Raw genomic sequence first — 24,975 nt, forward strand, 5'->3', positions numbered from 1 at the left:
ATGTCCTGACTCTTTTCTAACAGAAGCATTCAGAGGAATACAGTTTCCTCCTGTCGCTTTTTGCTGCCTCCCACTAATTTTGGTAAGTTGTGCTTTTTTAGTATTCACGTTGAAATATTTTCTAAGTCCCTCTGTGATTTTTTTCTTTGATCCATGGGTTTCCCAATATTTGAAGATATATTATCATTAGTACCATCAAATAAAATTCCCCCGTGATGAGAAAACTTATCATGTAAACTTGCAATACTGCTAAATTTATGGAGACTCTTTTACAACTCTGGTATGGCGTGTCCGGGTGAATGTGCAAAGCACCCTCGTAAAGAATCTGTGTACTCTGTGCGGAGGCCAGGGCCTTGTCCTGCCCACCCACCTCTGCAATTCCTGTGCCACCCGGACAGAGGCGACCTGAAGCTCTCGGTGCCTCATGCAGTGGGCCAGAGCCCCTCCCTGGACCCCCACAAATCCATCTGCCATGGCCAACAGCCTCCACCAGATCACAGCAGCCCCAGCGCCTCCCCCTCTCAGCATCACTTACGCGCCCAGTGGCCAGGAGGCTCCTCCCCGGCCCCTCGCACTACATCCCCTCCATACACCCTCCCCCACCCACCAGCTGGTGGCGCTCCGCTCTGGGCCCTGGAAGCCGGGCGCCCCGCCATGCATACAGGTCAGACTGCCTCTCTCACCTCCCCACACCGGGGAGTCCTCCCCCGAGCACACTCAGCGCCGGAGGCTCTCGCTTCTCGTACCCCAGACGCACAGCCCACCCGTCTTGCCCCCGCCCACCCGGGAGCTGGAGCCCCCTAACTGCCACGAGCGCCCGCCCCCCCCACCCCACGCCCCGCCCCGGCGGGAGCTCCCCTAATGCCTACCGCACCCGCGCCCGGGAGTCCTCCCCATCGACCCCCGCCTCAGCCAGGAGTAGCTCCCCCTTCCTCCCGCCACACGCAGCAGCCGTTAGCCCTCCCCTCCGGTCTCGGCCCCGGGGGTGGGGCCCGCCCGGGCCGTCCTCCCCACCCCCGCAGCCAGTCGTCCTCTCCTCTGGCCCCCAAAGCCGGCCCCACCCGACCGGCAGGAAGCCCTCCGCTCCGGCCCCCCCCACGCTTAGCCATTAGCCCCACCCTCTGCACCCCGACTCCAGAACGCCCCCCACCTGCCACCCCAGAAGCCATTGGTCCTCCCCTCTGACCCGCTCACTGGGGGACCCTTCCCTCAGCCCCCCTTCAGCCCGCTACCCTCCGCCGCCGCTCCCCCACTCCCAACCGAGCAGCCCGTAGCCCTCCCCCGACCTCCACTCCTTCCCAGGGCCCCCGGTACCTGCGGAGTCCAGCCCCCGGCAAAGCCCCCGCCTGTCTCCTGACTTGCTCTGACTCTGTGGATGGCTCCGGAGTCCCGCTCACGAGGGGCTGAAGAGCTCGTCTCAGCAGAGCAGCCAGGAACTGTGCAGCCGACTGTCCCAGGCACTCTGTGCGAACGCCACGTGGGTTTCCGGGTGCTCCCGGAAGCCCCAGGAAGATGAGGGAGAAAGTTCTAGACGTCTCTTTACAGAGAAAGTGGTTGGATCAGAAGAGCACGTGAGGAGGCGCTTTGCTACGGAAGCACCAATAGCCATGCGCACTGAGGGCCTGAGGTCCCAAGGCTTGGCGCCTCCGGAAGCAAAAGACACGCCCATTGGCCTTCCACCAATAGGAAGGCCTCCCTGCAAGGCTGCGGAGTTGGGGGAGCAAACTTGGCAATGCAGAGCCCATGGGGGCACATCGGTTAATCTGTCTTTACAGGTGGGTGTCTACTGTGATTGATAATGTCATCAAGCTATTCTTTTTTCTTTTTCTTATTTTTTAAATTTTATTTAATGTATTTTTTTATACAGCAGGTTCTTATTAGTTATCCATTTTATACCTATTAACGTACATATGTCAATCCCAATCTCCCAATTCATCACACCACCACACCCCTGCCCCCAACACTTTCCGACGTTGGTTTCCATACGTTTGTGCTCTACATCTGTGTCTCTATTTCTGCCCTGCAAATCAGTTCATCTGTTCCATTTTTCTAAGTTCCACATATATGCATTAATATACGATATTTGTTTTTCTCTTTCTGACTTCCTTCACTCTGTGTGACGGTTTCTAGATCCACCCACGTCTCTACAAATGACCCAATTTCGTTCCTTTTTATGGCTGAGTTATATTTCATTGTATATATGTACCACATCTTCTTTATCCATTCGTCTATCAATGGACACTTAGGTTTTTTCCATGTCCTGGCTCTTGTAAATAGTGCTGCAATGAACACTGGGGTATATGTGTCTTTTTGAATTATGGTCTTTTCAGGGTATATGCCCAGTAGTGGGATTGCTGGGTTGTGTGCTAGCTCTATTTTTACTTTTTTAAGGAACCCTCATACTGTTCTCCATAGTGGTTGTATCAATTTACATTCCCACCAACAGTGCAAGAGGGTTCCCTTTTCTCCACACCCTCTCCAGCATTTATTGTTTCTAGATTTTTTGATGATGGCCATTCTGACTGGTGTGAGGTGATACCTCATTCCAGTTTTGTTTTGCAATTCTCTAATGATTAATGACCTTGAGCATTCTTTCAAGTGTTTGCTGGCAATCTGTATATCTTCTTTGGAGAAATGTCTATTTAGGTCTTCTGCCCATTTTTGGATTGGGGTGTTTGTTTTTTTTAATATTGAGCTGCATGGGCTGTTTATATATTTTGGAGATAAATCATATGTCCGTTGATTCATTTGGAAATATTTTCTCCCATTCTGAGGGTTGTCCTTTTGTCTTGTTTGTAGTTTCCTTTGCTTTGCAAATGCTTTTAAATTACCTTAGGTCCCATTTGTTTATTTTTGTTTTTACTTCCATTACTCTAAGAGGTGGATCAAAAAGATCTGCTGTGATTTATGTCAAAGTGTGTTCTTCCTATGTTTTCCTCTAAGAGTTTTATAGTGTCCGGTCTTACTTTTAGGTTTTTAATCCATTTTGAGTTTACTTTTGTGTATGGTGTTAGGGAGTGTTCTAATTTCATTCTTTTACATGTAGCTGTCCAGTTTTCCCAGCACCATTTATTGAAGAGGCTGTCTTTTCTCCATTGTATACCCTTGCCTCCTTTATCATAGATTAGTTGACCATAGGTCATGGGTTTAGCTCTGGGTTTTCTATCCTGTTCCATTGATCTATATTTCTGTTTTTTTCCCAGTACCATACTGTCTTGATTACTGTAGCTTTGCAGTATAGTGTGAAGTCAGGGAGTCTGATTCCTCCAGCTCCATTTTTTTCCCTCAAGACTGCTTTGGCTATTCAGGGTTTTCTGTTTCTCTGTACAAATTTTAAGATTTTTTGTTCTAGTTCTGTAAAAAATGCCATTGGTAATTTGATAGGGATTGCTTTGAATCTGTAGATTGCTTTGGGTAGTATAGTCATTTTCACAATATTGATTCTTCCAATCCAGGAACATGGTATATCTCTCCATCTGTTTGTATCATCTTTAATTTCTTTCATCAGTGTCTTACAGTTTTCTGCATACAGGTCTTTTGTCTCCCTAGGTAGGTTTATTCCTAGACATTTTATTCTTTTTGTTGCAATGGTAAATGGGAGTGTTTCCTTCATTTCTCTTTCAGATTTTTCATCATTAGTGTATAGGAATGCCAGAGATTTCTGTGCATTAATTTTGTATCCTGCTACTTTACCAAGTTAATTGATTAGTTCTAGTAGTTTTCTGGTGGCATCTTTAGGATTCTCTATGTATAGTATCATGTCAGCTACAAACAATGACAGTTTTACTTCTTCTTTTCCAGTTTGGATTCCTTTTATTTCTCTTTCTTCTCTGATTGCCGTGGCTAGGACTTCCAAAACTATGTTGAATAACAGTGGTGAGAGTGGACTTCCTTTTCTTGCTCCTGATCTTAGAGGAAATGCTTTCAGTTTTTCTCCATTTAGAATGATGTTTGCTGTGGGTTTGTCGTATATGGCCTTTATTATGTTGAGGTAGGTTCCCTCTATGCCCACTTTCTGGAGATTTTTTTTATCATAAATGGGTGTTGAATTTTGTCAAAAGCTTTTCCCGCCTCTATTGAGATGGTCATATGTTGTTTTTCTTCAATTTGTTAATATGGTGTATCACATCGATTGTTTTGCATATATTGAAGAATCCTTGCATCCCTGGGATAAATCCCACTTGATCATGGTGTATGATGCTTTTAATATGTTGTTGGATTCTGTTTGCTAGTATTTTGTTGAGGATTTTTGCAACTATATTCATGAGTGATATTGGTCTGTAATTTTCTTTTTTTGTAGTATCTTTGTCTGGTTTTGGTATCAGGGTGATGGTGGCCTCATAGAATGAGTTTGGGAGTGTTCCTCCCTCTGCTGTATTTTGGAAGAGTTTGAGAAGGATGGGTGTTAGCTCTTCTCTAAATGTTTGATAGAATTCACCTGTGAAGCCATCTGGTCCTGGACTTTTGTTTGTTGGAAGATTTTTAATCACAGTTTCAATTTCATTACTTGTGATTGGTCTGTTCATACTTTCTATTTCTTCCTGGTTCAGTCTTGGAAGGTTATACCTTTCTAAGAATTTGTCCATTTCTTCCAGGTTGTCCATTTTATTGGCATAGAGTTGCTTGTAGTAGTCTCTTAGGATGCTTTGTATTTCTGTGCTGTCTGGTGTAACTTCTCCTTTTTCATTTCTAATTTTATTGATTTGAGTCCTCTCCCTCTTTTTCTTGATGAGTCTGGCTAAAGGTTTATCAATTTTGTTTATCTTTTCAAAGAACCAGCTTTTAGTTTCATTGATCTTTTTATTTTATTTTAGTCTCTATTTCATTTATTTCTGCTCTGATCTTTCTGATTTCTTTCCTTCTACAAACTTTGGGTTTTTTTTTTTTTTCTCTAGTTGCTTTAGGTGTAAGGTTAGGTTGTTTATTTGAGATTTTTCTTGTTTCCTGAGGTAAGATTGTATTGCTGTAAATATCACTCTTAGAACTGCTTTTGCTGTGTCCCATAGGTTTTGGATTGTCATGTTTTTGTTGTCATTTTTCTCTAGGTATCTTTTGGTTTCCTCTTTGACTTCTTTAGTGATCTCTTGGTTATTTAGTAACATATTGTTTAGCCTCCATGTGTTTGTGTTTTTTACGTTTCTTCCCCTGTAATTCATTTCTAATCTCATAGCACTGTGGTCAGAAAAGATGCTTGATATGATTTCAATTTTCTTAAATTTACTGAGGCTTGATTTGTGACCCAAGCTGTGATCTATCCTGGAGAATGTTCCGTGCGCACTTGAGAAGAAAGTGTAATCTGCGGTTTTTGGATTGAATGTCCTATAAGTATCAATTAAATCTATCTGGTCTATTGTGTCATTTAAAGCTTGTGTTTCCTTATTAATTTCCTGTTTAGATGATCTGTCCATTGGTGTAAGTGAGGTATTAAAGTCCCCCACTATTGCTACTCCAGCTTTCTTTTGATTTCCATTTGCATGGAGTATCTTTTTCCATCCCCTCACTTTCAGTCTGTATGTGTACCTAGGTGTGAAGTGGGTCTCTTGTGGACAGCATATATATGGGTCTTGTTTTTGTATCCATTCAGCGAGCCTGTGTCTTTTGGTTGGAGCATTTAATCCATTCACCTTTAAGGTAAATATCGATATGTACGTTCCTATTACCATTTTCTTAATTGTTTTGGGTTTGTTTTTGTAGGTCCTTTTCTTCTCTTGTGTTTCCCACTTAGAGAAGTTCCTTTAGCATTCGTTGTAGAGCTGGTTTGGCGGTGCTGAATTCTCTTAGCTTTTGCTTGTCTGAAAAGCTTTTGATTTCTCCTTCGAATCTGAATGAGATCCTTGCTGGGTAGAGTAATCTTGGTTGTAGGTTCTTCCCTTTCATCACTTTAAGTACATCATGCCACTCCCTTCTGGCTTGTAGAGTTTCTGCTGAGAAATCAGCTGTTAACCATATGGGAGTTCCCTTGTATGTTATTTTTCGTTTTTCCCTTGCTGCTTTCAATAATAATTTTTCTTTGTCTTTAATTTTTGCCAATTAGATTACTGTGTGTCTCGGCGTGTTTCTCCTTGGGTTTATCCTGCATGGGACTCTCTGCACTTCCTGGACTTGCGTGGCTGTTTCCCTTCCCATGTTAGGGAAGTTTTCGACTATAATCTCTTCAAGTATTTTCTCGGGGCCTTTCTCTCTCTCTTCTCCTTCTGGGACCCCTATAATGCGAATGTTGTTGCGTTTAATGTTGTCCCAGAGGTCTCTTAGGCTGTCTTCATTTCTTTTCATTCTTTTTTCTTTATTCTGTTCCACAGCAGTGAATTCCACCGTTCTGTCTTCTAGGTCACTTATCCGTTCTTCTGCTTCAGTTATTCTGCTATTGAATCCTTCTAGTGTATTTTTCATTTCAGTTATTGTATTGTTCTTCTCTGTTGTTTGTTCTTTAATTCTTCTAGGTCTTTGTTAAACATTTCTTGCATCTTCTCGATCTTTGCCTCCATTCTTTTCCCGAGGTCCTGGATCATCTTCACTATCATTATTCTGAATTCTTTTTCTGGAACGTTGCCTATCTCCATTTCATTTAGTTGTTTTTATGGGGTTTTACCTTGTTCCTTCATCTGGTACATAGCCCTCTGCCTTTTCATCTTGTCTGCCTTTCTGTGAATGTGGTTTTTGTTCCACAAGCTGCAGGACTGTAGTAGTTCTTGCTTCTGCTGTCTGCCCTCTGGTCAACATGTGAATTCATTCAGAGCCCTGAGCACTGGGAGTTGCAGCCCTGACTCCAGCAGAGGCCTGAGGCCCAGTTGGTCCTCAGCAGGGAGTGTCAGGATGGGCACTGGGGGCTCCTGAGCACCTTTTATCAGCGTCTGTGGCCTCAGATTGAGGAGCAGTAACCTCGGGAGCTGGAGCAGTCGATTCACTGTGAAATTCCTCCTCATGTGTGGCCTCTTCTGCAGCCCCTGCCCTTCCTTTCCAATCTCTTCAGGATCTATGGAGGTGATTTTCATAGGACACTACAACCAAATTGGAAATCTTGGGATTCCTAAAAGCCCCTTTGTCCAAATAAGATTTCCAAGGTCGGATTTATATAAAGAAAGACCAGAGCTCGATGGCTGTTACGAATATCCTCATACGTTTCTATACTGCCCAGGCCAATGGGACTGTTGTGCTCTAGTAAGTTTTTAACCCGTAGCAAATCAGAAGCTGCCAGCCATGCAGGGGAGCAGAGAGACCTCCCTCCCTGCAAGACTCTGCATGAATTCTGCAAGCGTGCACTTCTAAGCCACCACCCTCCTCACACATCACCACCACCAGCAGCATTGGACTGTGGTGGGAGTGTGAAATAAGCTTTCATCGTCTTTAGCCACAGACATTTTCTGGTCGTTGGCTACAGCAGTTAGCCTACCCTGATTAATATACACTAGAAACAAAAGAGCAGGTCTGTACGACTCGGATTTACCAGGAGAAATGGAGAATGGGCTGAAGAAGACTTAATGTAGTAACAGTGACAACAGGGAGCGTGTAGCATTGATCACCTGTAGCGTTCAACGCCCACTTTACAGACAGGGAAACAGAGTTTCAGCTCAGTGAAGTGTCACCCAGTGTCCACAAATGTGTGGTCACTACCCAGGCCCCTGCAATTGTCATGTCTTCTCTGGTGCGTCACAAACTGAGGTTTCAAAATGAAAAGTTCTGTGACACTTCTTACACGTTATATCTGTTTGCTTTCGAGAGGGCTTTTGAATTTTTCAATTGAGACAAAATTCACAAAACATAAAATTATTCATTTTAAAGTGCATTCACAGTGTTGCGCAACCACCACCCTATCTAGTTCCAGAACATTTTCATCACTCTAGAAGGAGACCCCGCCACTACCCATTCGCCTTCCCTCAGCCCCTGGTAACCAGCAATCTGTTTTCTGTCTCTCTGGATTTGTCTATACTGGGACATTTCATGTGAATGGAAGCATATGTTATATAGGCCTTTGTGTCTTACTTCTTCAACCCAGTGTAATGATTTTGAGATTCATCCACGTTGCACACAGAAACAATTCATTCCTTCTTGCTCAGCAGTGCTCTGTGCTGTGAATGCAGTGCGTTACCCATTCATCTGCTGCCAGTTGGGGCTGTTATGAATAGAGCTGCTATGAACATTGTTCTACACATCTTTTTGTGAACATATGCTTTCATATGTGGAATTGTTGGATGATAGGGTAGAGGTATAGTCAACTTTTTTTTAATTTTTAAAATTTTATTTATTTATTTTTGGCTGTGTTGGGTCTTCATTTGCTACACATGGGCTTTCTCTAGTTGTGGCAAGCAGGGGCTACTCTTCATGGTGGTGCATGGGCTTCTCACTGTGGTGGTTTCTCTTATTGCAGAGCACAGGCTCTAGGCACACGGGCTTCAGTAGTTCCGGCACACAGGCTCAGTAGTTGTGGCTCGTGGGCTCTAGAGTGCAGGCTCAGTAGTTGTGGCACGCAGGCTTAGTTGCTCCTCAGCACGTGGGATCCTCCCGGACTGGGGCACGAACCCGTGTGCCCTGCATCGGCAGGCGGACTTTCAACCACTGCGCCACCAGGGAAGCCCTAGTCAACTTTTAAAGAAGCTGTTTTCCAACATTGTTGTACCATTTTATGTTCCCACCAGGAGTGTGTGAGAGTTCTGGTTGCTCCACGCTCTTGCCAACACTTGGTATGGTCAGTCTTTGAAACTTTAGCCCCTTAAATTCAGGTGTCACTTGGTGACCCTAAGCTCCAGATTGTGTCAGCATAGCCCAGATTTTCTCAACCTGAACACCACTGACATTTTTGACCAGATGATTCTCTGTTGTAGGAGGCCGTCCTGTGCATTGCAGGATATTTAGCAGTGTCCCTGGTCTCTACACACTAGATGCCAGTAGCACCCTGGAGGGATTTCGTCTGGCTGTCCTAACAAGGTATGCCAAACTTGGTGGCTGTAAACAACAGAAATTTATTCTCTCATGGTTCTGGAGTTGAGCAGTCTGAAATCAGTTTTCCTTGGGCAAAGTGTGTCAGCAGGGCTGTATCCCTGTGGAAGCTCTAGGGGACAATCTGTTCCTGGCCTCTTGCAGCTTCTAGGGGCTGCTGGCTTCCTTAGCCTGTGGCCTTGTCACTCCAGTCTTCAAGGGCAGCATCTTCCCCTCTCCCTCTGCTCGGTCTTCACGTGCCTGTTCCATCTTCTAAGGATGCGTGTGATAGCACACATGCTCAGGAGGAACTGCTCTGTCCCTGCCATGTAACCCCATCTGACCCATGCTGCCTCACCCCTCGTACCTCTTTGTCCACCTCAGACTTCTCCTCCAAGTTTCAGGCTGTTAGGTTCTAGCTCAGTTTGTCAAAGCCCATCCTCAGATGTGAACAAGAATATACTCTCCTGCAACAACAATAATGTTTGAGACCACTTGTATTGGAGAGGGTGGCCTTAACAGCTTTGGAAGATTTGGGGGGCATTTTGGTTGACTGACCATGATTTTGTCTTTGTAAGAGCATTTTCCACAGTGGTGCATTTGCCTCCACGGCTGTAGGAGATGGACAGAGAGGGGTCCTTGACCAAGGGAGGGACAAGAGAGGAGAGTCAGCCATGTCACAAGCCAGGACGGTGCTGCTGCCTTGCAGAGGGCGAGGAGGCTGGGCGCTGGAGAGAAGGGGAGATGGAGGGAATAGTCTTATAAATTAACATCTTCTTATTTAGGAATCCCTTCAAGAATGTGTTTAAGAATATAGTCATGGGGGCTTCCCTGGTGGCGCAGTGGTTGAGAGTCCGCCTGCCAATGCAGGGGACAAGTGTTTGTGCCCCGGTCTGGGAAGATCCCACATGCCGTGGAGCGGGTGGGCCTGTGAGCCATGGCCGCTGAACCTGCGCGTCCGGAGCCTGTGCTCCGCAACGGGAGAGGCCACATCAGTGAGAGGCCTGCATACCGCAAAAAAAAAAAAAAAAAAAAAAGAGTGTAGTCATGGGACTTCCCTGGTGGTCCAGTGGTTGAGAATCTGCCTTTCAATGCAGGGGACGCGGGTTCGAGCCCTGGTCGGGAAACTAAGATCCCACATGCCGCGTAGCAACTAAGCCCGTGGGCCGCAACTACTGAGCTCGTGCGCCTCAACTAGAGAGACTGTGTGCTGCAAACTACAGAGCCCACGTGCTCTGGAGCCCTGGAGCCCACGCGCCACAACTAGAGAGAAGCCCGCGTGCCACAACAAAGATCCCGCGTGCCACAACTAAGCCCCGACACAGCGAAATAAATAATAAATAAATTTTTAAAAAATCATAAAATTTTTAAAAAGAGTCTAGTCATACATTCTTATAAATATATATTAATGAAGAATCTACGTGTTGACTTCATACTTGTAAAGAATATATTCATGAATTTACACTTGGACGTGGTTAGTATCTTAAATGTCCTTGCAGCTCCATCCTTCATGTAAATGGAAGGACAGCCATGGGGAATCTGCTTTCGGGGCGGACACCCCACCATCTCCCTGTCTTTGTGGGTGGTAGCCTCATCCACATTGTCAGACCAATCTCTTCTCAACAGGGAACAAAGCAGACACTGATGGAATAGTCCTTGAAATACCATCACGAACTGGCTCTTAATTAATTGGCTCCAGCAAATGCATGTTCAGATTCTCAGCTGCCTGGGGGCCATCTCCACGTGGCGCCATTCAAGTCCCTGAAGTAGGACCTAGTTGACCCGCTCACCTCCCATTCCCTGTCGGTGCCTGTGCTTCTCTGCAGGGCCCCGGGCCCCAGCCGTTCTCCAGCCTCACCACCCCTGGCTCAGGTCAGGCCTTCCTTGGCTCTTCCCTAAAGACCTAGGAGCTGCTGTTTGGAAATATTCCAAACGCAGAGAAAAACAGAGAAGAACATGATGAAGGTTATATGACCGCCCCCAGCTTTCTCAAGTCTTAATATATTTGCTTCAAAAATTTTTTTTAAGAAATAAAAGTTTAAAAGATGATTCGCCTGGGGAGCAGCCCTCCGTGAGGACACACTGTACCTTCCCGCAGCCGAATTCAGCATTTGGACCAGGGAAGCTGGCGCCGGGGGCCTGGCCATTGCTGTCGAGGGCCCCAGCAAGGCCGAGATCTCCTTCGAGGGCCGCAAGGATGGCTCCTGTGGCATGGCCTATGTGGTCCAGGAGCCAGGTACTGAGGCGTGGCTGGGGCTGGGAGGCCATAAACAACAGGTAGTGATGTTTTATTTGTGTTTTTTTTAACAGGTCTACTGAGATATAATTTACGTGCCATAAAATGCACCATTTTAACTGTTTCGATGATCTTTAGTAAACTTACTGAGTTGTGCAGTCGTTACCACAGTCCGATTTTGGTTTTTGTTTTAAACAGCTTTATTGAGCTACAATTCACATCCCATACAATTCAGCCACTTAAAGTGTAAAGTTCAGGGTTTTTAGCAAAATATTCACAGAGCAGTCTCAGTCCAGAACATTGTCATCGCTTCCAAAAGAAATTCCATCCCCACTAGCAGTCAATCCCCACCTCCTACCCCGTCCAGCCCCCAGAAACCACAGATTTATTTCTGTCTTTGTGGATTGGCCTATTCTGGACATTTCTTATAAAAGGAATCATACAATATGTGGTCTTTTGTGACTGTTCCATCACTATAATCAACAGACTTTTATGGAAGAACTACTGCATACCGAACACTGGTGTGGGACTCTGTATGGAATTTAACAGCACTCACGGACAGTTTAGATCTCGATTTGTGCAACTTCTAGTTTATTGCTATTTTTGTAAAGCCGTTACAAAAGAGTGACTATATATAAAAGATACATGAATATCGCTGTGGGTGTGTGGCTGACGTGCACCTGGGGTGTTCTGAGGCAGCCCTGGAGGAGGAGGAGGAAGGTGGATTCTGAACCCAAGTCTAGTCCTGAGGGAGGACCGCTCAGCCCCAGAACAAGCTTGGGGCCGGGCGCTCAGGGAGTGTTACTTTCTCTTTTGCTCCCAAGACAAGTGCAGCTGGAAGGACAGGTGAATGAGCACCTACAGGGGCACCTGGACAACATTTACCACCTCAACCAGAATCTGGCCTGCACCGAGGAGAGAATGGCCTATCTGTCCTACGAGAGAGCCAAGGAGATACGGGTGAGAACCTCACAGGGGGACCTTGTGAGAAGCGGCCAGTGAGAAGGCCGTGGGGACGAGAGAAGCAGATGAGTGAATCCGCTCTGACACCCCTGAACCGAGGGAAGAGGCAGGTCCTCAAGCTGTGCCCCACAGCATCCCGTGTTCCCGTTCATGCCGCCCTTTCCCCGGCTCCGGCTCCGGCTTAGCCGATCTGGAAACTCGCACACTGAGGCTCCGGTACCCCCGGGGGACGGGAGGTCGGCGTGACAGCGTCACTCTCTTCCTCCTGCAGGAGGTTATGGACACGTTCAAGAGCCGTGTAGCCAAGTTGGAGGCTCTGCAGCAGGTGACCCAACTGGAGGTGACAGAGAGCGTGCGTATCCGGCCCCGGGGCTGCCTGTGCCGCTGGGCGCGCCTGCTGCTCACGCTGGCCACCGTCCTCCGGGTCCTGGTCTCCAGCGCGTGCGCCTGCCCAGTGCCGCTGCTCAGCTCGCGCCTGCGCACGGGCACCGCGCTCCTGCTCATCGGGCTGGGGGCCCTGGCCTGGCAGAAGCAGTGTGCCGTCCCCGCCGCAGACTGGCAGGCCCAGGTCCCCTCCAGATGGAGACTGTGTTCCGGGGATTCCAAGCCTCTACCAGAGGGGCCTTAAAGGGCCTGGCTTCGCTAGTTCCTCCCGCCTCCCCAGGCAGCTGCTTCTCGGCTCTCCCTTTCTTGTTCCATCACCAGCAGCCCAATGAGAGGTACGTGGACGCCCGCCCGCCTCGCGCTCGCCTTTCTTGCGACCCTTTTATCCCGTCTGTAGACACGAGGCTTAGAAAAGATGAGCAACTCCAAAGTACGGTGCTGTGCCCCTCTCTCCCCCACGTGCTCTCTCACGACCCAGTGACCCAGCGCTCAGAGGCTCGAGTGCCCCAAAACTGCAGTGGCAGCCTCTATGACTCGGTTGCTTTTGGCAAAGAGAAACTACATTTATTTCACAGGGATGGAGAAAAGGGGCAGGGGCGGGGTGGCCAAAGCCCCGGAGGGTGGGACCGGTTACGTCTTCCGGTGGGAGACAGGCGACTCAGGCAGGTGACACCGAAGAGACAGATGAGGCCTCTGTTTTGGAAACGCTGGAGAGTTCAGAGCTATCATCCACCTTCTTCCCAAAAAGCTGCAAGATGCAGTTTCGAAACTGCAGGACAGAAAGTGTTACTGAGCAGAGCAGGCAGGGCCAACATGCTAGGCTAAACGTAATGCTGGGGCACTCCGAGGAAAGCGCTCGTTCAGTGTCACCTTGATGGCTTACACACTCACAATCTACAGGGAGAATGGGGGAAGCCTCCAGTTACTCCTTGTACGTGGGGATGGCCTATTCCTGAGTATTCGATTATCTAAGTCATCTGATTTAGCAGTTGACGGTGACTGTTGTGGGCCCAATTGTGCTCCCCCAGAGATATGTTCAAGTCCTGACCCCTGGAGCCTGTGACTGTGACCTTATTTGGAAATAGTCTCTGCAGATGTGATTAAGATGTATATTATCATGAGGTCGTGCTGGAGTAGGGTGGGCACTAATCCAATGACTGGTGTCCTCATGAAAACGAGGGAATTTGGAATCAGACCCAGAGGGAAGGTAAAGGCAGAGATTGGGGAGACTCGTCTACAAGCCAAGGAACACCAAAGGTTACGGGTACCTGTCAGGACCTAGGAGAGGGGCCTGGAACAGACTCTTTCTAAGAAACAACCAACACTGCCCACACCTTGATCTCAGATCTCTTGCCACCAGAACGATCATCTCTTCAGCCAAGAGAGTCTTCTGGCATCAGGAGCGCTCTGCTCTTTACTGCTCCACCCCTAAAGGCACGTGGGCTGTATTCACTTCTCAGATTGTATCTCCTGTCGTCACTGAGTTAAGAACAATGCTTTGAGGATACAAAGCAGAGGCATTTGCTGTATATTTCGGGCCTCTTCTCGACTACATCCAGCTACTCCAACATCAAAACTCTTTTAAAAAAACCCATAATTGCTGAAATCAATAACAAGAATGGGGCTGGACAGCAGAACTGACTCAGCTGAAGAGCTGGCAGATGAGCCTGAGGAATTCAGCTCTTCAGCTGAGTCAGTTCTGCTGTCCAGCCCCATTCTTGTTATTGATTTCAGCAATTATGGGGTTTTTTAAGAGCTTTGATGTTGGGGTAGCTGGACGTAGTCGAGAAGAGGCCCGAAATATACAGCAAATGCCTCTGCCTTGTATCCTCAAAGCATTGTTCTTAACTCAGTGATGATAGGAGATACAATCTACATACTGGGCACCCACTCTGTACTAGACTGTGTCCTCGGGGCATCAGCAGCAAACCAAAAAGAGCAAAATTCCACGTCTTTGTGGAGCTCAATTCCAGAACATTCTCTCTTGAATGCAACAGGAAGGGATAACAGTGTGGAAAGGGTGAAAGCAAAGTTCGAAAGTCTGGAGAGTCTGGAAGTTCAGATGATTGTAGAGGAGGGGGAGTTCCAGAAGGAGAGAATGGAAAGGCTCAAGTAAAGACAATACTTGGCAAGATGGCCTAGGATTCCACAACCAAAAGCCAGACCTAAAAAGAGACCCATGTGAAAGACAGGAAACAGTGGTCAGGTGTAGAGCTATGCTCTGGGTGTTGAGGTGCCAACAGTGGAGTCCTGGGGACTCCTTTGTGGTGCCGGTCCTACTTGATACTTAAACGTTACCATGGTGAGATGGGACGCCCCTGAGGGGGTGGTATTTCTGACCCGCAGACCTTGCTGGTCATCCTCAAGTCACGTCACAGCTGCACCTTAGTGAAGTGGATGCGATGGATTCGAGGACGAATCAGGCAAATTGCACTTGGAAGATGGTGAGCTTGAATCACCCGTAACCTACTAAGAGGCCTGGGACTTGTGGGCTGCCATCTAGCAGGACCACAGCGTGTCCTGCCTGAACTAACCCATGAAGTCACAGCAGCCAAAGATCAGCCCAGGCAAGAAGGGCCTCCTTGTGTCCTGGTCACTGTTAGCGTTTGAAGATGGAAAGATTAAGTTCAAGAGAAGAGTTGTGTCCTATGAAATCAAGGAGGGCATGCCTAGGGGACATATAGACACGATTTGGCAATCCTAGGCTGTCTGAGCTCCGGGCTCGCCCAAAGGCCAGCAGAGGGGAGGGGCACACAGCACTCAGTGCACTGGAGGAAATGCCCACCCTCAGGCCCAGATCATAAAGGGATCCAGAGGGAGGGCTGGCTGGGGCTGGGTCGCATGCTCAGCCTTCCCCGGTTATTGTCCTGGGGGTCATTGTCAGTCTTCCCACAGACACGCTTCCAGGTGGGGGCCATCCCTGGGCTCTTCCGGGGTCCATTTCCAGTTTGCTCTGTCCACTGTGTGCCTTACCTGCCGGTTCATAAAGACGTAGATAATGGGGTTGTAGATGGTGGCACTTTTGGCGAAGTAGGATGGCAGGGCGGCCACCAGAGGGTGGAAGGCGTAGCCAGGGTGGGCAGCGGCGAAGCATGCAAAGAATGTGTAGGGCCCCCAGCAGAGGCAGTACGCAAAGATCATCACCATCACCATGCGGGTTACCTCCTTCTCCGCCTTCCGGGTGGATTCGGATTCTTTCTGCTGCTTCGCCACCTGGGGGGGACAGAGAGTGGCCCCGGGGACATTGAGTGGGAGGACCCCTCAGGGCTCCGTACCCCAGGGGATTCCATGTTGCTGCTGCTTGGGTAGCTAGTCAGGGAGGGTAGCGGGGAGAAGCAGATGGGCCACCCGAGTGGGGCCAGCCTTGTGGGAGCTCTTCCAGGCTTGGAGGTGGCACAGCTGGGCTTGGCTAAGACAGCCCTGAGCTGCGTCGCCGAGTTCTTGGCTTAGCTTGCTTCCTGTTAGGAGTCTGTGAAGGAGGTAAGGAGGCTGTGCCTAGCCTCACCTGGTCCCTTACCAGAGTGTCCCCTCCCATGGTCAGGTCTGAGGGGCCGGGCAGGAGAAGACACAGGGGCGGCCGCCACCTGCTGCGGGCAGGGACCGGCGGCAGACAGCTGAATGGGGACGAGGGGTGACTGAGGGCTGGAGCGCATTCTGGAGCCTGGGCTGCGCAGCCCAGAGCTCACTCGGACCCAGCTGTGTGCGGATACCTGTGGGAGTCGGCTAAGTAGCTTCCGATCCCTGACCGCCAACGCGGTGAGGGGAGCGAGGAGGGAACAGGTCACACACTGAAGGCAGTGAGGTCGGGGGAGCTTAGCTCCAGCCCGTGGCCTCCACTCCACAAAGAGCTCATAAGCACATGCTGATCCGATTGTGGGCACAAGCCACTTCGTAGAGGAAAGGTGCCGCCCCAGAGGCCTCTTATTCCCTGTGCCAGGCAGGAGCCCAACGGGGACAGATGGCTGATTGTAGGCAAGCTGATTGACAGAGGGACAACGTACGCACGGTGCTCAGGACCCCGATCTCATTCTCCTGCTTCGCTCTGATTTCCCACACCAGGGGATCACCTTCCCGGGGGGAGGGGGGAGTACAGGTCTGGGGGGCAGATGGCACGTGAACGGGACGCGAGCGCTCCGGTAGCCGCCTTTGCAAAACACCCCTTGACTGGCAAGTTTAGCCTCTGGATCTGGCCGGCTGTGCTCCACTCCGTGGCAGAGGCTGGCTTTCCACCCCCGGGATCAGGAGGAAATGCAGTTGTGGTCCCTTATTGGGTCCCTCCACGAGGAGGCGGGCAGTCCCTTCCCACCCTGTAGGGGCGAGGCCGAGGGAGCCAGGGCTGCGCCTGCCACCTCGAAGGCGTTGGCAGATTCTGGCAATTCCAGATATCTGGTTCTGGGGCTGGAGAGCGGACTGGGCGGTCCTCTGTGCCAGCCTAGACCTCCCTGGCGTTCATGAGCCTGCCTGCAGGGGTGAAGCTGGGGGGGTGTGGGGCTCACCGCTCGGATGGCCAGCCACACTTGCAGGTAGCAGAGCACGATAACGCTGAGCGGGATGAAGCAGCAGGTGATCATGAGCGTGATCATGTAAGACTGCACCCCAGGGTAAGAGCTGCCGCTGAACACATCCGGGCCGCACGAAGTCTTCAGGCCGTGGGGCCAGTACCTGGGGAGAAGGGCCGGCAGCCCGTCCTGAAGTGGGCAGGGACCCGAGCCCCTGCCCGCCCCAGCACACCACTGACTTGGGTAAGGTTGCTGGGCTTTTTTATTGAGGTGAAATTCACGTTACATGAAGTGAACAATTCGGAGGCATTTAGTGCGTTCGCAACGTTGTGCAACCGCCACCTCTGTCTGTAGCTCCAGAACGTTTTCATCACCCCCAAAGGAAGCCCTTCAGAAGGATCTTAGGAAATCCTTGTCCGTCTCTGGTCTCACGTTCCCTTCTTTTTTTACTCAGGGGTTCACAGGTGTTAAGACAAGAGGGTGCCTGAGGATTCAATGAGCACGTGTTCAACAGTCGCAGCCACTGTGGGCACGGGAGCATGAGGAGGGGACAGACAGGGCCTGGTTCCTCGCACTGATGGCAGCTTCCCAAAGAAAGACCACACCCTCTCCAGGCACCACAAGAACTTGTTCACCAGCCTGCAGTGCAAGATACAAATGCAACGGCCTTGTCCCGTCCAGCCCCCTCAAACACCTGAGCCGTTTCCTCGGAAATGCGGGACTTCCCCCAAAGGATCCACCTGGAGAGGACACTGTAACCGACAGCCCAGGTGTACCTACGACCCAAGGAGCCTCGGAAAGGGGGCCCCTCAGCAGGTGCAAGAAAGAGGCCTGGGGCAGAGTAGGCAAGAGGGCTCTGGAATCCAAACGTGCCTGTGGCCTCAGCCAGCAGCGTTTCTCTATGGGTTCTCATGAGCTGCTCCTGTTTGGGAGAAACAGACTTTTCCAGAGGCTTGGGGACCACAGGGCCCATTTCCACGTTGCAGCCAGGCAGAGTCACGCATTCACAGACAGTGCGCGCTCCAAGGGGTCTCAGCGAGAGTCAGGTCCATCCTCAGTTTACTCGTGGAGCCACAAAGGCCCAGGGACTGGAAATGATTTGCCCCAAGGTCACAAAGGGAATCACGAGTTTGACCCTCCCCGCTCTGCTCTAAACGAATCGCCTTCCTGGCACCCTGGCACCCTTACCTGCTCCAACCAAAGATGGGTGGAGCTGTCCACACAGCAGCCCAGATCCAGGAGAAGGCAATGCCCGCAATGGCCAACTTGGCATCAAATCTCACGTTGCCAAAGGGCTTGCAGACCACCATCCACCTCTCCCAGGAAATGATGGCCAAGGACCAGAGACCGGTGATCCCTGCAGGGGGAGAAGCAGACAGAGGAGGGCTTTGAGTCAACGCTTTTCAAGATCAAGAGGACACCCCCCCCCCCACCTGCAAAAGCTAATTCTCCAAAAAGTGTTTTCCGGTCCGGGAAGCAGCGGGTCTCTTGGTCAGTTTCTTTCTCTAACCCCTGCTTTCCCGGCTCCTTCCCCACTGGGCCTGCACCCGCCTCCCCTTGCCTTCTCTGATTTGGCCTCATGGCCCACCTCGCTTCCCATCTCTCTTTTACTCGGCCACCAGCCTTTCTTGTGATGCGGTCAGTGCAACTCCTGATGGCCACGTACACACGTGAGGCCACACTGAGGTACTGCAGTCCCAGCCCAGAGCAAGGAAACAGGACGTGTGCAGGAAGCTGTGCCCTCCTGCCAGTGGGCAGGCCTCCCCTCAGCCCGGGCCTCTCAGCACCGCCCACCATGCAGCGGTCTGTGGATGGAATCCGGGGCTCCATGAGCTGGGGTGGGGAAAATGATGTCTTTGTTTCCACTAAGCTCTACTGGACACTTGGCCTTCTTTACTTCCATTGCGGTGTGGTAGCATTAGCAGTGCCCGTGACTTGGTCACTTTACAGGGGTGGCAGACATTTCCCAATATGACTATATTCATTACTACTTTGACATTTCAGTGACTGTCTGGCCAGATACAGTTATTTGATACCTTAATAAAGAATGGCGTCACGAATACTTCTAAAAATACTGCTAATACTAATACTTCTTTTGTATGTGTGGTATGCGGGCCTCTCACTGCTGTGGCCTCTCCCGTTGCGGAGCACAGGCTCCGGACGCGCAGGCTCAGCGGCCATGGCTCACGGGCCCAGCCGCTCCGCGGCATGTGGGATCTTTCTGGACCGGGGCACGAACCCGCGTCTCCTGCATCTGCAGGCGGACTCTCAACCACTGCGCCACCAGGGAAGCCCAATACTAATACTTTTAATGAAGGAGTATGTCACTAGTGTTTAATACTTTGATAACTATATTTCAGTATCATTGGCTTCCTTTGTAATCCTATGGATCTCATTGTGCACATTTGCCAACGTTCTTCTAAGAAGGAGTCCATGGGCTTCCCCAGAGGGCTGAGGGTGTCTGTGTCCCCAAAACTGGTGACCCGAGAGCAGACCTCGAGCAGTTACAAAGGCAAGACAGGCGTAAGCGAGGAGCCACCCAGGGGCGCCAGGCACCAGCTACCGAGGTGCATGGCGTGTTGGAACTTGGGATGGACTTTCTCTGCCTAACCTTCCCTGGTAAAGTAACCTGGTGGAGCTGGCACCACTAGTAATTCAAGTCATTGACCAGGTCCCCGCTCCCCTGTCCCTCTAGTCCTAGTGTCTTTCTGTCATTCGTCTCCTCAGGATCTGAATTGGAGATCACTTCAGGCGGTAACAAGACAAACCCAAGTTAGATGTGGAAGCTAAGGACCCAGGCATTGTGACCAGCTGGCCCTGGGAAACTTGAAAAATGGGAAGGCAGCTGCAAGCCTTCATTGCTTTGATGGCCGGGGGCCTGGAGACAGGCTGCACGTGGTGAGTGCTGTGGCCCTTGGGCTCCCTGTCATCTCGGGTGGACACCAAGCTGCAACCCCACAGCCCTTGGTTCTGTCCTGGGGACGTGGTGCAAGGGCCTCTGAGGCGACCTTGGCCTTGTCAGGCCCGCCTGTGTTCCTCTTCTTCATGGGCCCTTGGCAAGGAAACCCCGCCACCCTGGCCTTGCCGGGCACCCGGTGCAGACCCACACCCTGCTCTCCCTGGCTCAGCCCTCGCTCCCTTGTTCAGCCTCCGCGCCGTCAGCCAGCCTCCTCCCGGTCTCCCCACGGGGCCCCCTCCTCCCCGCTCCTCAGCGTGCCGTCCTGGGGCCTATTGCCGCCCGCTGTGTGCTCACCCACGCTCTGGCCACCCAGCCAGCCCAGCTGTCTGTGCCCCTTCCTGTCCCGCTGAGTCGACATTCGGCTCCCTCGTCGCCGCCTCCTCCGAGTCACGCTCCTCTGAGGCTACTGGTGATGCCATGTGCTCACTGTCTGGATGGGAGGCCCGCAGGCCTTGGACCCTGTGTGCAGCATCCTAGATGCCTTACAGCACGGAGCCGGGAGCGCAGGTGCTTATGGCCAAAGTTGACGTGAACAGGGTCACAACCCACGGAGATATTAGCAATGGGGCTGGTAGGATCTAGTTTCAATATCTCGGAGGCCTCCCCTCCCACACTGTTCTGAGATTATGTGGATCTGTCTGTCCCCGTTCAGAGATGTGCCTTGAACACGCCCCAGAGGCACACCTGCGGATTTTGCCGCGTGAGTGTTTCCTTTACGCACGGGAGGCTGTGCCCAGGCCCCGGCTGGCTTACCACACAAGGAGACAGTGAAGCCCTCCACGATGCACAAGGGGTGGCCCAGCACAAAGTAGCCGTACATCTGGTTCACAACGCTGATGGTGCTGGCAATGACCGTCTCCGCCAGGTCAGCGACGGCCAAGTTCACCAGCATCCAGTTCAGAGGGTGGCGCAGCTTCTTGAACTTCATGGTGGCTGCCAGCACGGGCCCGTTCGTGAAGATGGAGGCGATGAGCACGAAGACCATCCAGACGCTGGTCAGGTGGTACACCCATCTGGGGGCGATGTGGTAATTGGGGCCGTCGAAGGGGTCTGGAGGCAGGAGACACAGAGGGCACAGCTGCATCTGTGCCGCCCCCCTCACCCCATCAGAATCTCCCCTCAGCCCTCCTGCCTTCCGCCCGCCGCACTCACCTTTGCGACTGGTCTTACCCTCTAGCTTTGCCCGCCTGCAGACAACCTTCCCTCCAACCCGTCTCTCAAGCTCGAGGCCACGGCCTGCTAGATGCCTGCACGGGCATCCTTGAACTTAACAAGGCAGCACCCCTCATCATCGCTGCCGGGTGCCGCGCCCCCGTCTGATCTGCGCCCCGCCATATGCCACGTCGGCCTCCTGGAGTGTGGTTGGCTGGCTTGGTCCTCTCCCCCGAACCCTTCTGTGCCTGGGCCTCGTTCGCCCCTACCGCAGGGAGCTCCCAGAAACCTGCCAACAATATCTGTGACCACGCTAGATACCACGGGCTCCCAAGGAACAGGCCTTTGACTACGTGACACCTGTGTAGTGCCCGTTTCTGTGCAAAAGGGAGCAGAGGGAAGGCACTGGGGCTGCTGCTGGGCCCGAGAACAGCAACCCCCCAAGTTGCCAGCACATCTGACCCAGAAAGTCCAATGGGTTAGCGTGAGCAGAGCATCTGGAACTAGGAGGTGTGTGGAGCGCTCCGGCGTGCAGGCAAGTGAGAGGGGCTGGGACGGTTTCGAAACAAGGCAGCCCAACCGTCCTTCCTGGACCACCCATGGAGTCTGGATCAGGCAGGGACGAGGGCCGTGTGTGGCACAGAAGGGACAGGAGCGCTCCGAACATGGGAAGCAAAAGCAGGTGCACCAGCCTGCCCCCTTCTCCTGGAAGTCTCAGGTCTAGTTCTGTGAAGAAATGAGTGCAAGAAGGGTATCACAGTCAACTCCCAGGTAAGGGTCTCCTGAGAAATACAGGGCGGGAGGGAATTGGATATGGGGGCTGGCAGGAAGCAAGATTTCTTCCAGTATACCTTGCTTTCTAGATTTTAATTTGGAGCCTTGTAAATATTTTATTCCATAATTATAAAACAACATTAAAATTTTAAAAGCAATCCCTGAAAAATCAAAAATAAAACAAATGGACCTGACCGCATATGCACTCGGTGGCATGGTCACGTAGAGAGGGGCTACTCGCAGGGACTCAAAAAGACGCTAGTTTGCCTATTCGAGCCTGGTGGCATGTTCCCAAAGGATGAAAAGACCTGTCCAAAGGTTAAGCTTTGGGTAATGATGTTGTTGGCGATAGTGTTGACGTCATCATTCTGAGACCATTTTGAGTGTGTTTGAGATAAAGCAAATGAGTAACGAAATGATATTCTAATTCCAACTCTACCCACAGCCCTTAAGAACACGATTCTTAGTGGGAGAGAAAGGAGACGCAGAGGTCAAACCCAACTGGCTCCATTGGGGAACCAAGTCACTATTTGGAACTGGGCGAAATAGGAGACTCAAGCATCTCTTCTGCCTTTCCCACGCACACCGTATCCCTGGGCAACCCGATGGCATGTGAGAGCCTGTTTCTCTTTATCAAAGTAGTGAAGCTAATAAATGAAGACAGGGTCAGAAGAATCCCAGTGTCACCGTTTCGAAATCCCCAGTGGTTTAATGGGTCCTGGCATTGAGTGTCAGCAACTGCCAACACTGTGGAAAAAGGGACCCCCTCCTAATGGAGCGGGCTCGCCCAAACACCGGACACATCCGCCTGGCTGCCCGGCAGACCTTCACGGTGCTTTATACCAGCCCAGCTCTCCTCACCTTAAAAGCTCCCAAACCTTTCGCCATCTGATCTCTTAATTGGGGACAACAGACTCGCTTTCTTCAACAAATAAATTGCAAGGAGGTTGAGGGGGAACCTCTAAAAGTATGACCTTGTGGTAGTGTTTTTAAAGAGTCCTTTCTTCTTACAGGTACCTACCGAAGATTTACAGAGGAAATGATGTGATGTCTTGGATCTGCTTCCAGAAATCGGCAGGAGTGGTTAGTGGAGGGGGTTAGAGATGAAATAAGACAAGTGATGGATACCCGGGGGCCATTATACTCTCCCCTCTACTTTGGTAGACACTTGAACTTTTGAAAAAATTTTACAATAAGGAATCTTGTGCATCGATGAAGCCCCGTGGGCCTCCAGGGAGAGCATTGCTGTGTCTACATCGAGGACATTCTGGGGTGCAGTCAGGTCAAGGTGAACTTCACGGCTGTCAAGGAGCTGGTGTGGCTTCTGGAAACTGCAGCACGTGAGACATTCTTAAAGGAACGGAAGGTCTTTGGTTTGAAGAAGGGACCCGGAGAGGGGGGCCAGGGGCTGAGGGTCATTACAGTCCTCAGGTCTCTGATGGGCTGGCATGCCCAGGGCAGAACTCGGGCTGCCTCGATGGAGTTTTCGGCTTTCTTTTGGGCCAAAGCCCTCTCTACTGGGACAGCTCGGAGCAGAACAGCTGCCCCGGGAGCCGAGCTAGCCTCTTCCCTAGCGTGTACCGCCAGAGGCCAAGGGCTCTGGGCGTGAACTGGGACAAGATGGCCACCACCACCACGGTCTCTTCTCCCCTTAGACTCTCGAAGTCACTCACCCTCCTGCGGGCCAACCCAGCCTGTCACTCCTGCTGGTGGCCTCCATTTGGCTTTGGGAGATGCAAAGATGAGTCAGGCCCAGTTCCCTCCCTGGAAGCTCAGGGATGAGTGTATTGAGCGCTCACTAGCAGTCTGGGGCCACACGGGAAGAGTTCATGAGCTTTCCTGGGACAGGAATTCTCAGAGGGTCTGGGAAGCCCATGTGGTTTGAAAGTGTATATTCGATATTACGGTGTCCTTTTACATTCAGAGAGGATCCCCCCATTCATGTTATCATAAAGGCTAAGAGAGAAGGCCACTCGGGCCTGTGTCCCAGGAGGGCCGTTCTAGCCAGCGTGACCCAGCCTTGGCACCTATTCGCTCACCTCTGGTGGAGTTGCTGTTGGTGTAGGTGAAGACGCTCCCCTGGGTGCTGTCCTCAAAGCTGGTCTGTGGCTGCCCACCTGCAAACCTTTGAGGGCCCCACTGCTGGGCCATGGCTCTGGAAAACCCTGTCCCCGATGCCTGCGGACCTGGCGCTGCCCGGCGGTCACGGTGCTTTATACCAGCCCAGCTCTCCTCACCTTAAAAGCTCCCAAACCTTTCGCCATCTGATCTCTTAATTGGGCCTGGGACTTAGACCTCCTACTTCCCCACCCCTGGGCCTCCTGGCTCCTAAGGCGAGCCCACGAGGGCGGCTCAGAGGGATTTGCTGGGAGCTGGCCTCAGAGCCAGGGTGGCTGTGGAGGCTGCCGTGGGCCCTCGCTGCTGTTTCCCTGTCCTCTCTTCCCTTCTACCGTCCAGCGTCTGCTCCTAGGCCGGGCAGGCACAAGTGTCGGGCTTTTCAGCCCGAAGCCCAGACCCACCTTTCCCAGCGGCTGCTCCCCGAGTGACGTCGCGGGGCTGAGGCCTGGAACTGGAACCTCCCTGTGGGTCAGACCATCTCAGGGGCCCAGATGGATGCAAGTCGTGCCAGTGGGGCTCCTTCCCTGGGAAGGGATGGACAGGCCTGGGGTGGGAGAGACTCCGCCGTGCATCTTGCTTCTCCCTCACCCCACCGCCTTGCTCCCCGTGGGCTGCAGCTCGTTCCGTCACCAGGGAGCTCAGCCAGGCCCTCCCAACAGCCCTCCCGAAGCAGCTGAGGGTGCCCAGAAGCCCTCAGACCCCACCTCAACTCTCCCTCCCCTGAGTTGACAAGCTTTCCTTGGCCTGCCCGTGACTACAGCCTCGCTCTAGACTTGCCTTCAAAAGCAAAGCTCTGCTAATTGCCCAACTCCGCAGCCTTGCGTGTTTCCACACAAGGTGAATAGGAATGCTCAGAGCAGCACTATTCACAAAAGGTCAAAAGTGAGTCGACAGCTGAACAGATAAACAAAATGCCCTCTATCCATGCAATGGAATATTATTCAGCCATAACAAGGAATGGAATTCTGACACATGTT

General features: G+C 51.2%; 2 protein-coding genes across 2 annotated transcripts in view; one reads left to right on the forward strand and one right to left on the reverse strand.

Moving 5' to 3' along the window:
* Positions 1-12,880, forward strand: part of TEX28 (testis expressed 28) — a 44,744-nt gene extending 31,864 nt beyond the window's left edge. The window contains 2 exon segments of the mRNA XM_089903952.1: positions 11,949-12,109; positions 12,384-12,880. Coding sequence (XP_089760078.1) covers positions 11,949-12,109; positions 12,384-12,740 — 518 coding nt within the window. The 3' untranslated portion in view covers positions 12,741-12,880.
* A 274-nt stretch (positions 12,881-13,154) lies between these two features.
* Positions 13,155-24,304, reverse strand: OPN1LW (opsin 1, long wave sensitive). Its single transcript, XM_022565932.2, has 6 exons — positions 23,920-24,304; positions 20,708-21,004; positions 18,184-18,352; positions 16,993-17,158; positions 15,470-15,709; positions 13,155-13,265 (listed from the first exon to the last, which is right to left on the reverse strand). The coding sequence occupies exons 1-6, from the start codon at positions 24,029-24,031 to the stop codon at positions 13,155-13,157; spliced, it is 1,095 nt and encodes a 364-aa protein (XP_022421640.1). The 5' UTR covers positions 24,032-24,304.
* Between the last annotated feature and the right edge of the window lie 671 nt (positions 24,305-24,975).

Source organism: Delphinapterus leucas, chromosome X, assembly GCF_059928025.1.
Source record: "Delphinapterus leucas isolate spDelLeu-1000000601 "Yukka" chromosome X, BTC_Dleu_Yukka2, whole genome shotgun sequence".
Lineage (NCBI taxonomy): Eukaryota > Metazoa > Chordata > Mammalia > Artiodactyla > Monodontidae > Delphinapterus > Delphinapterus leucas.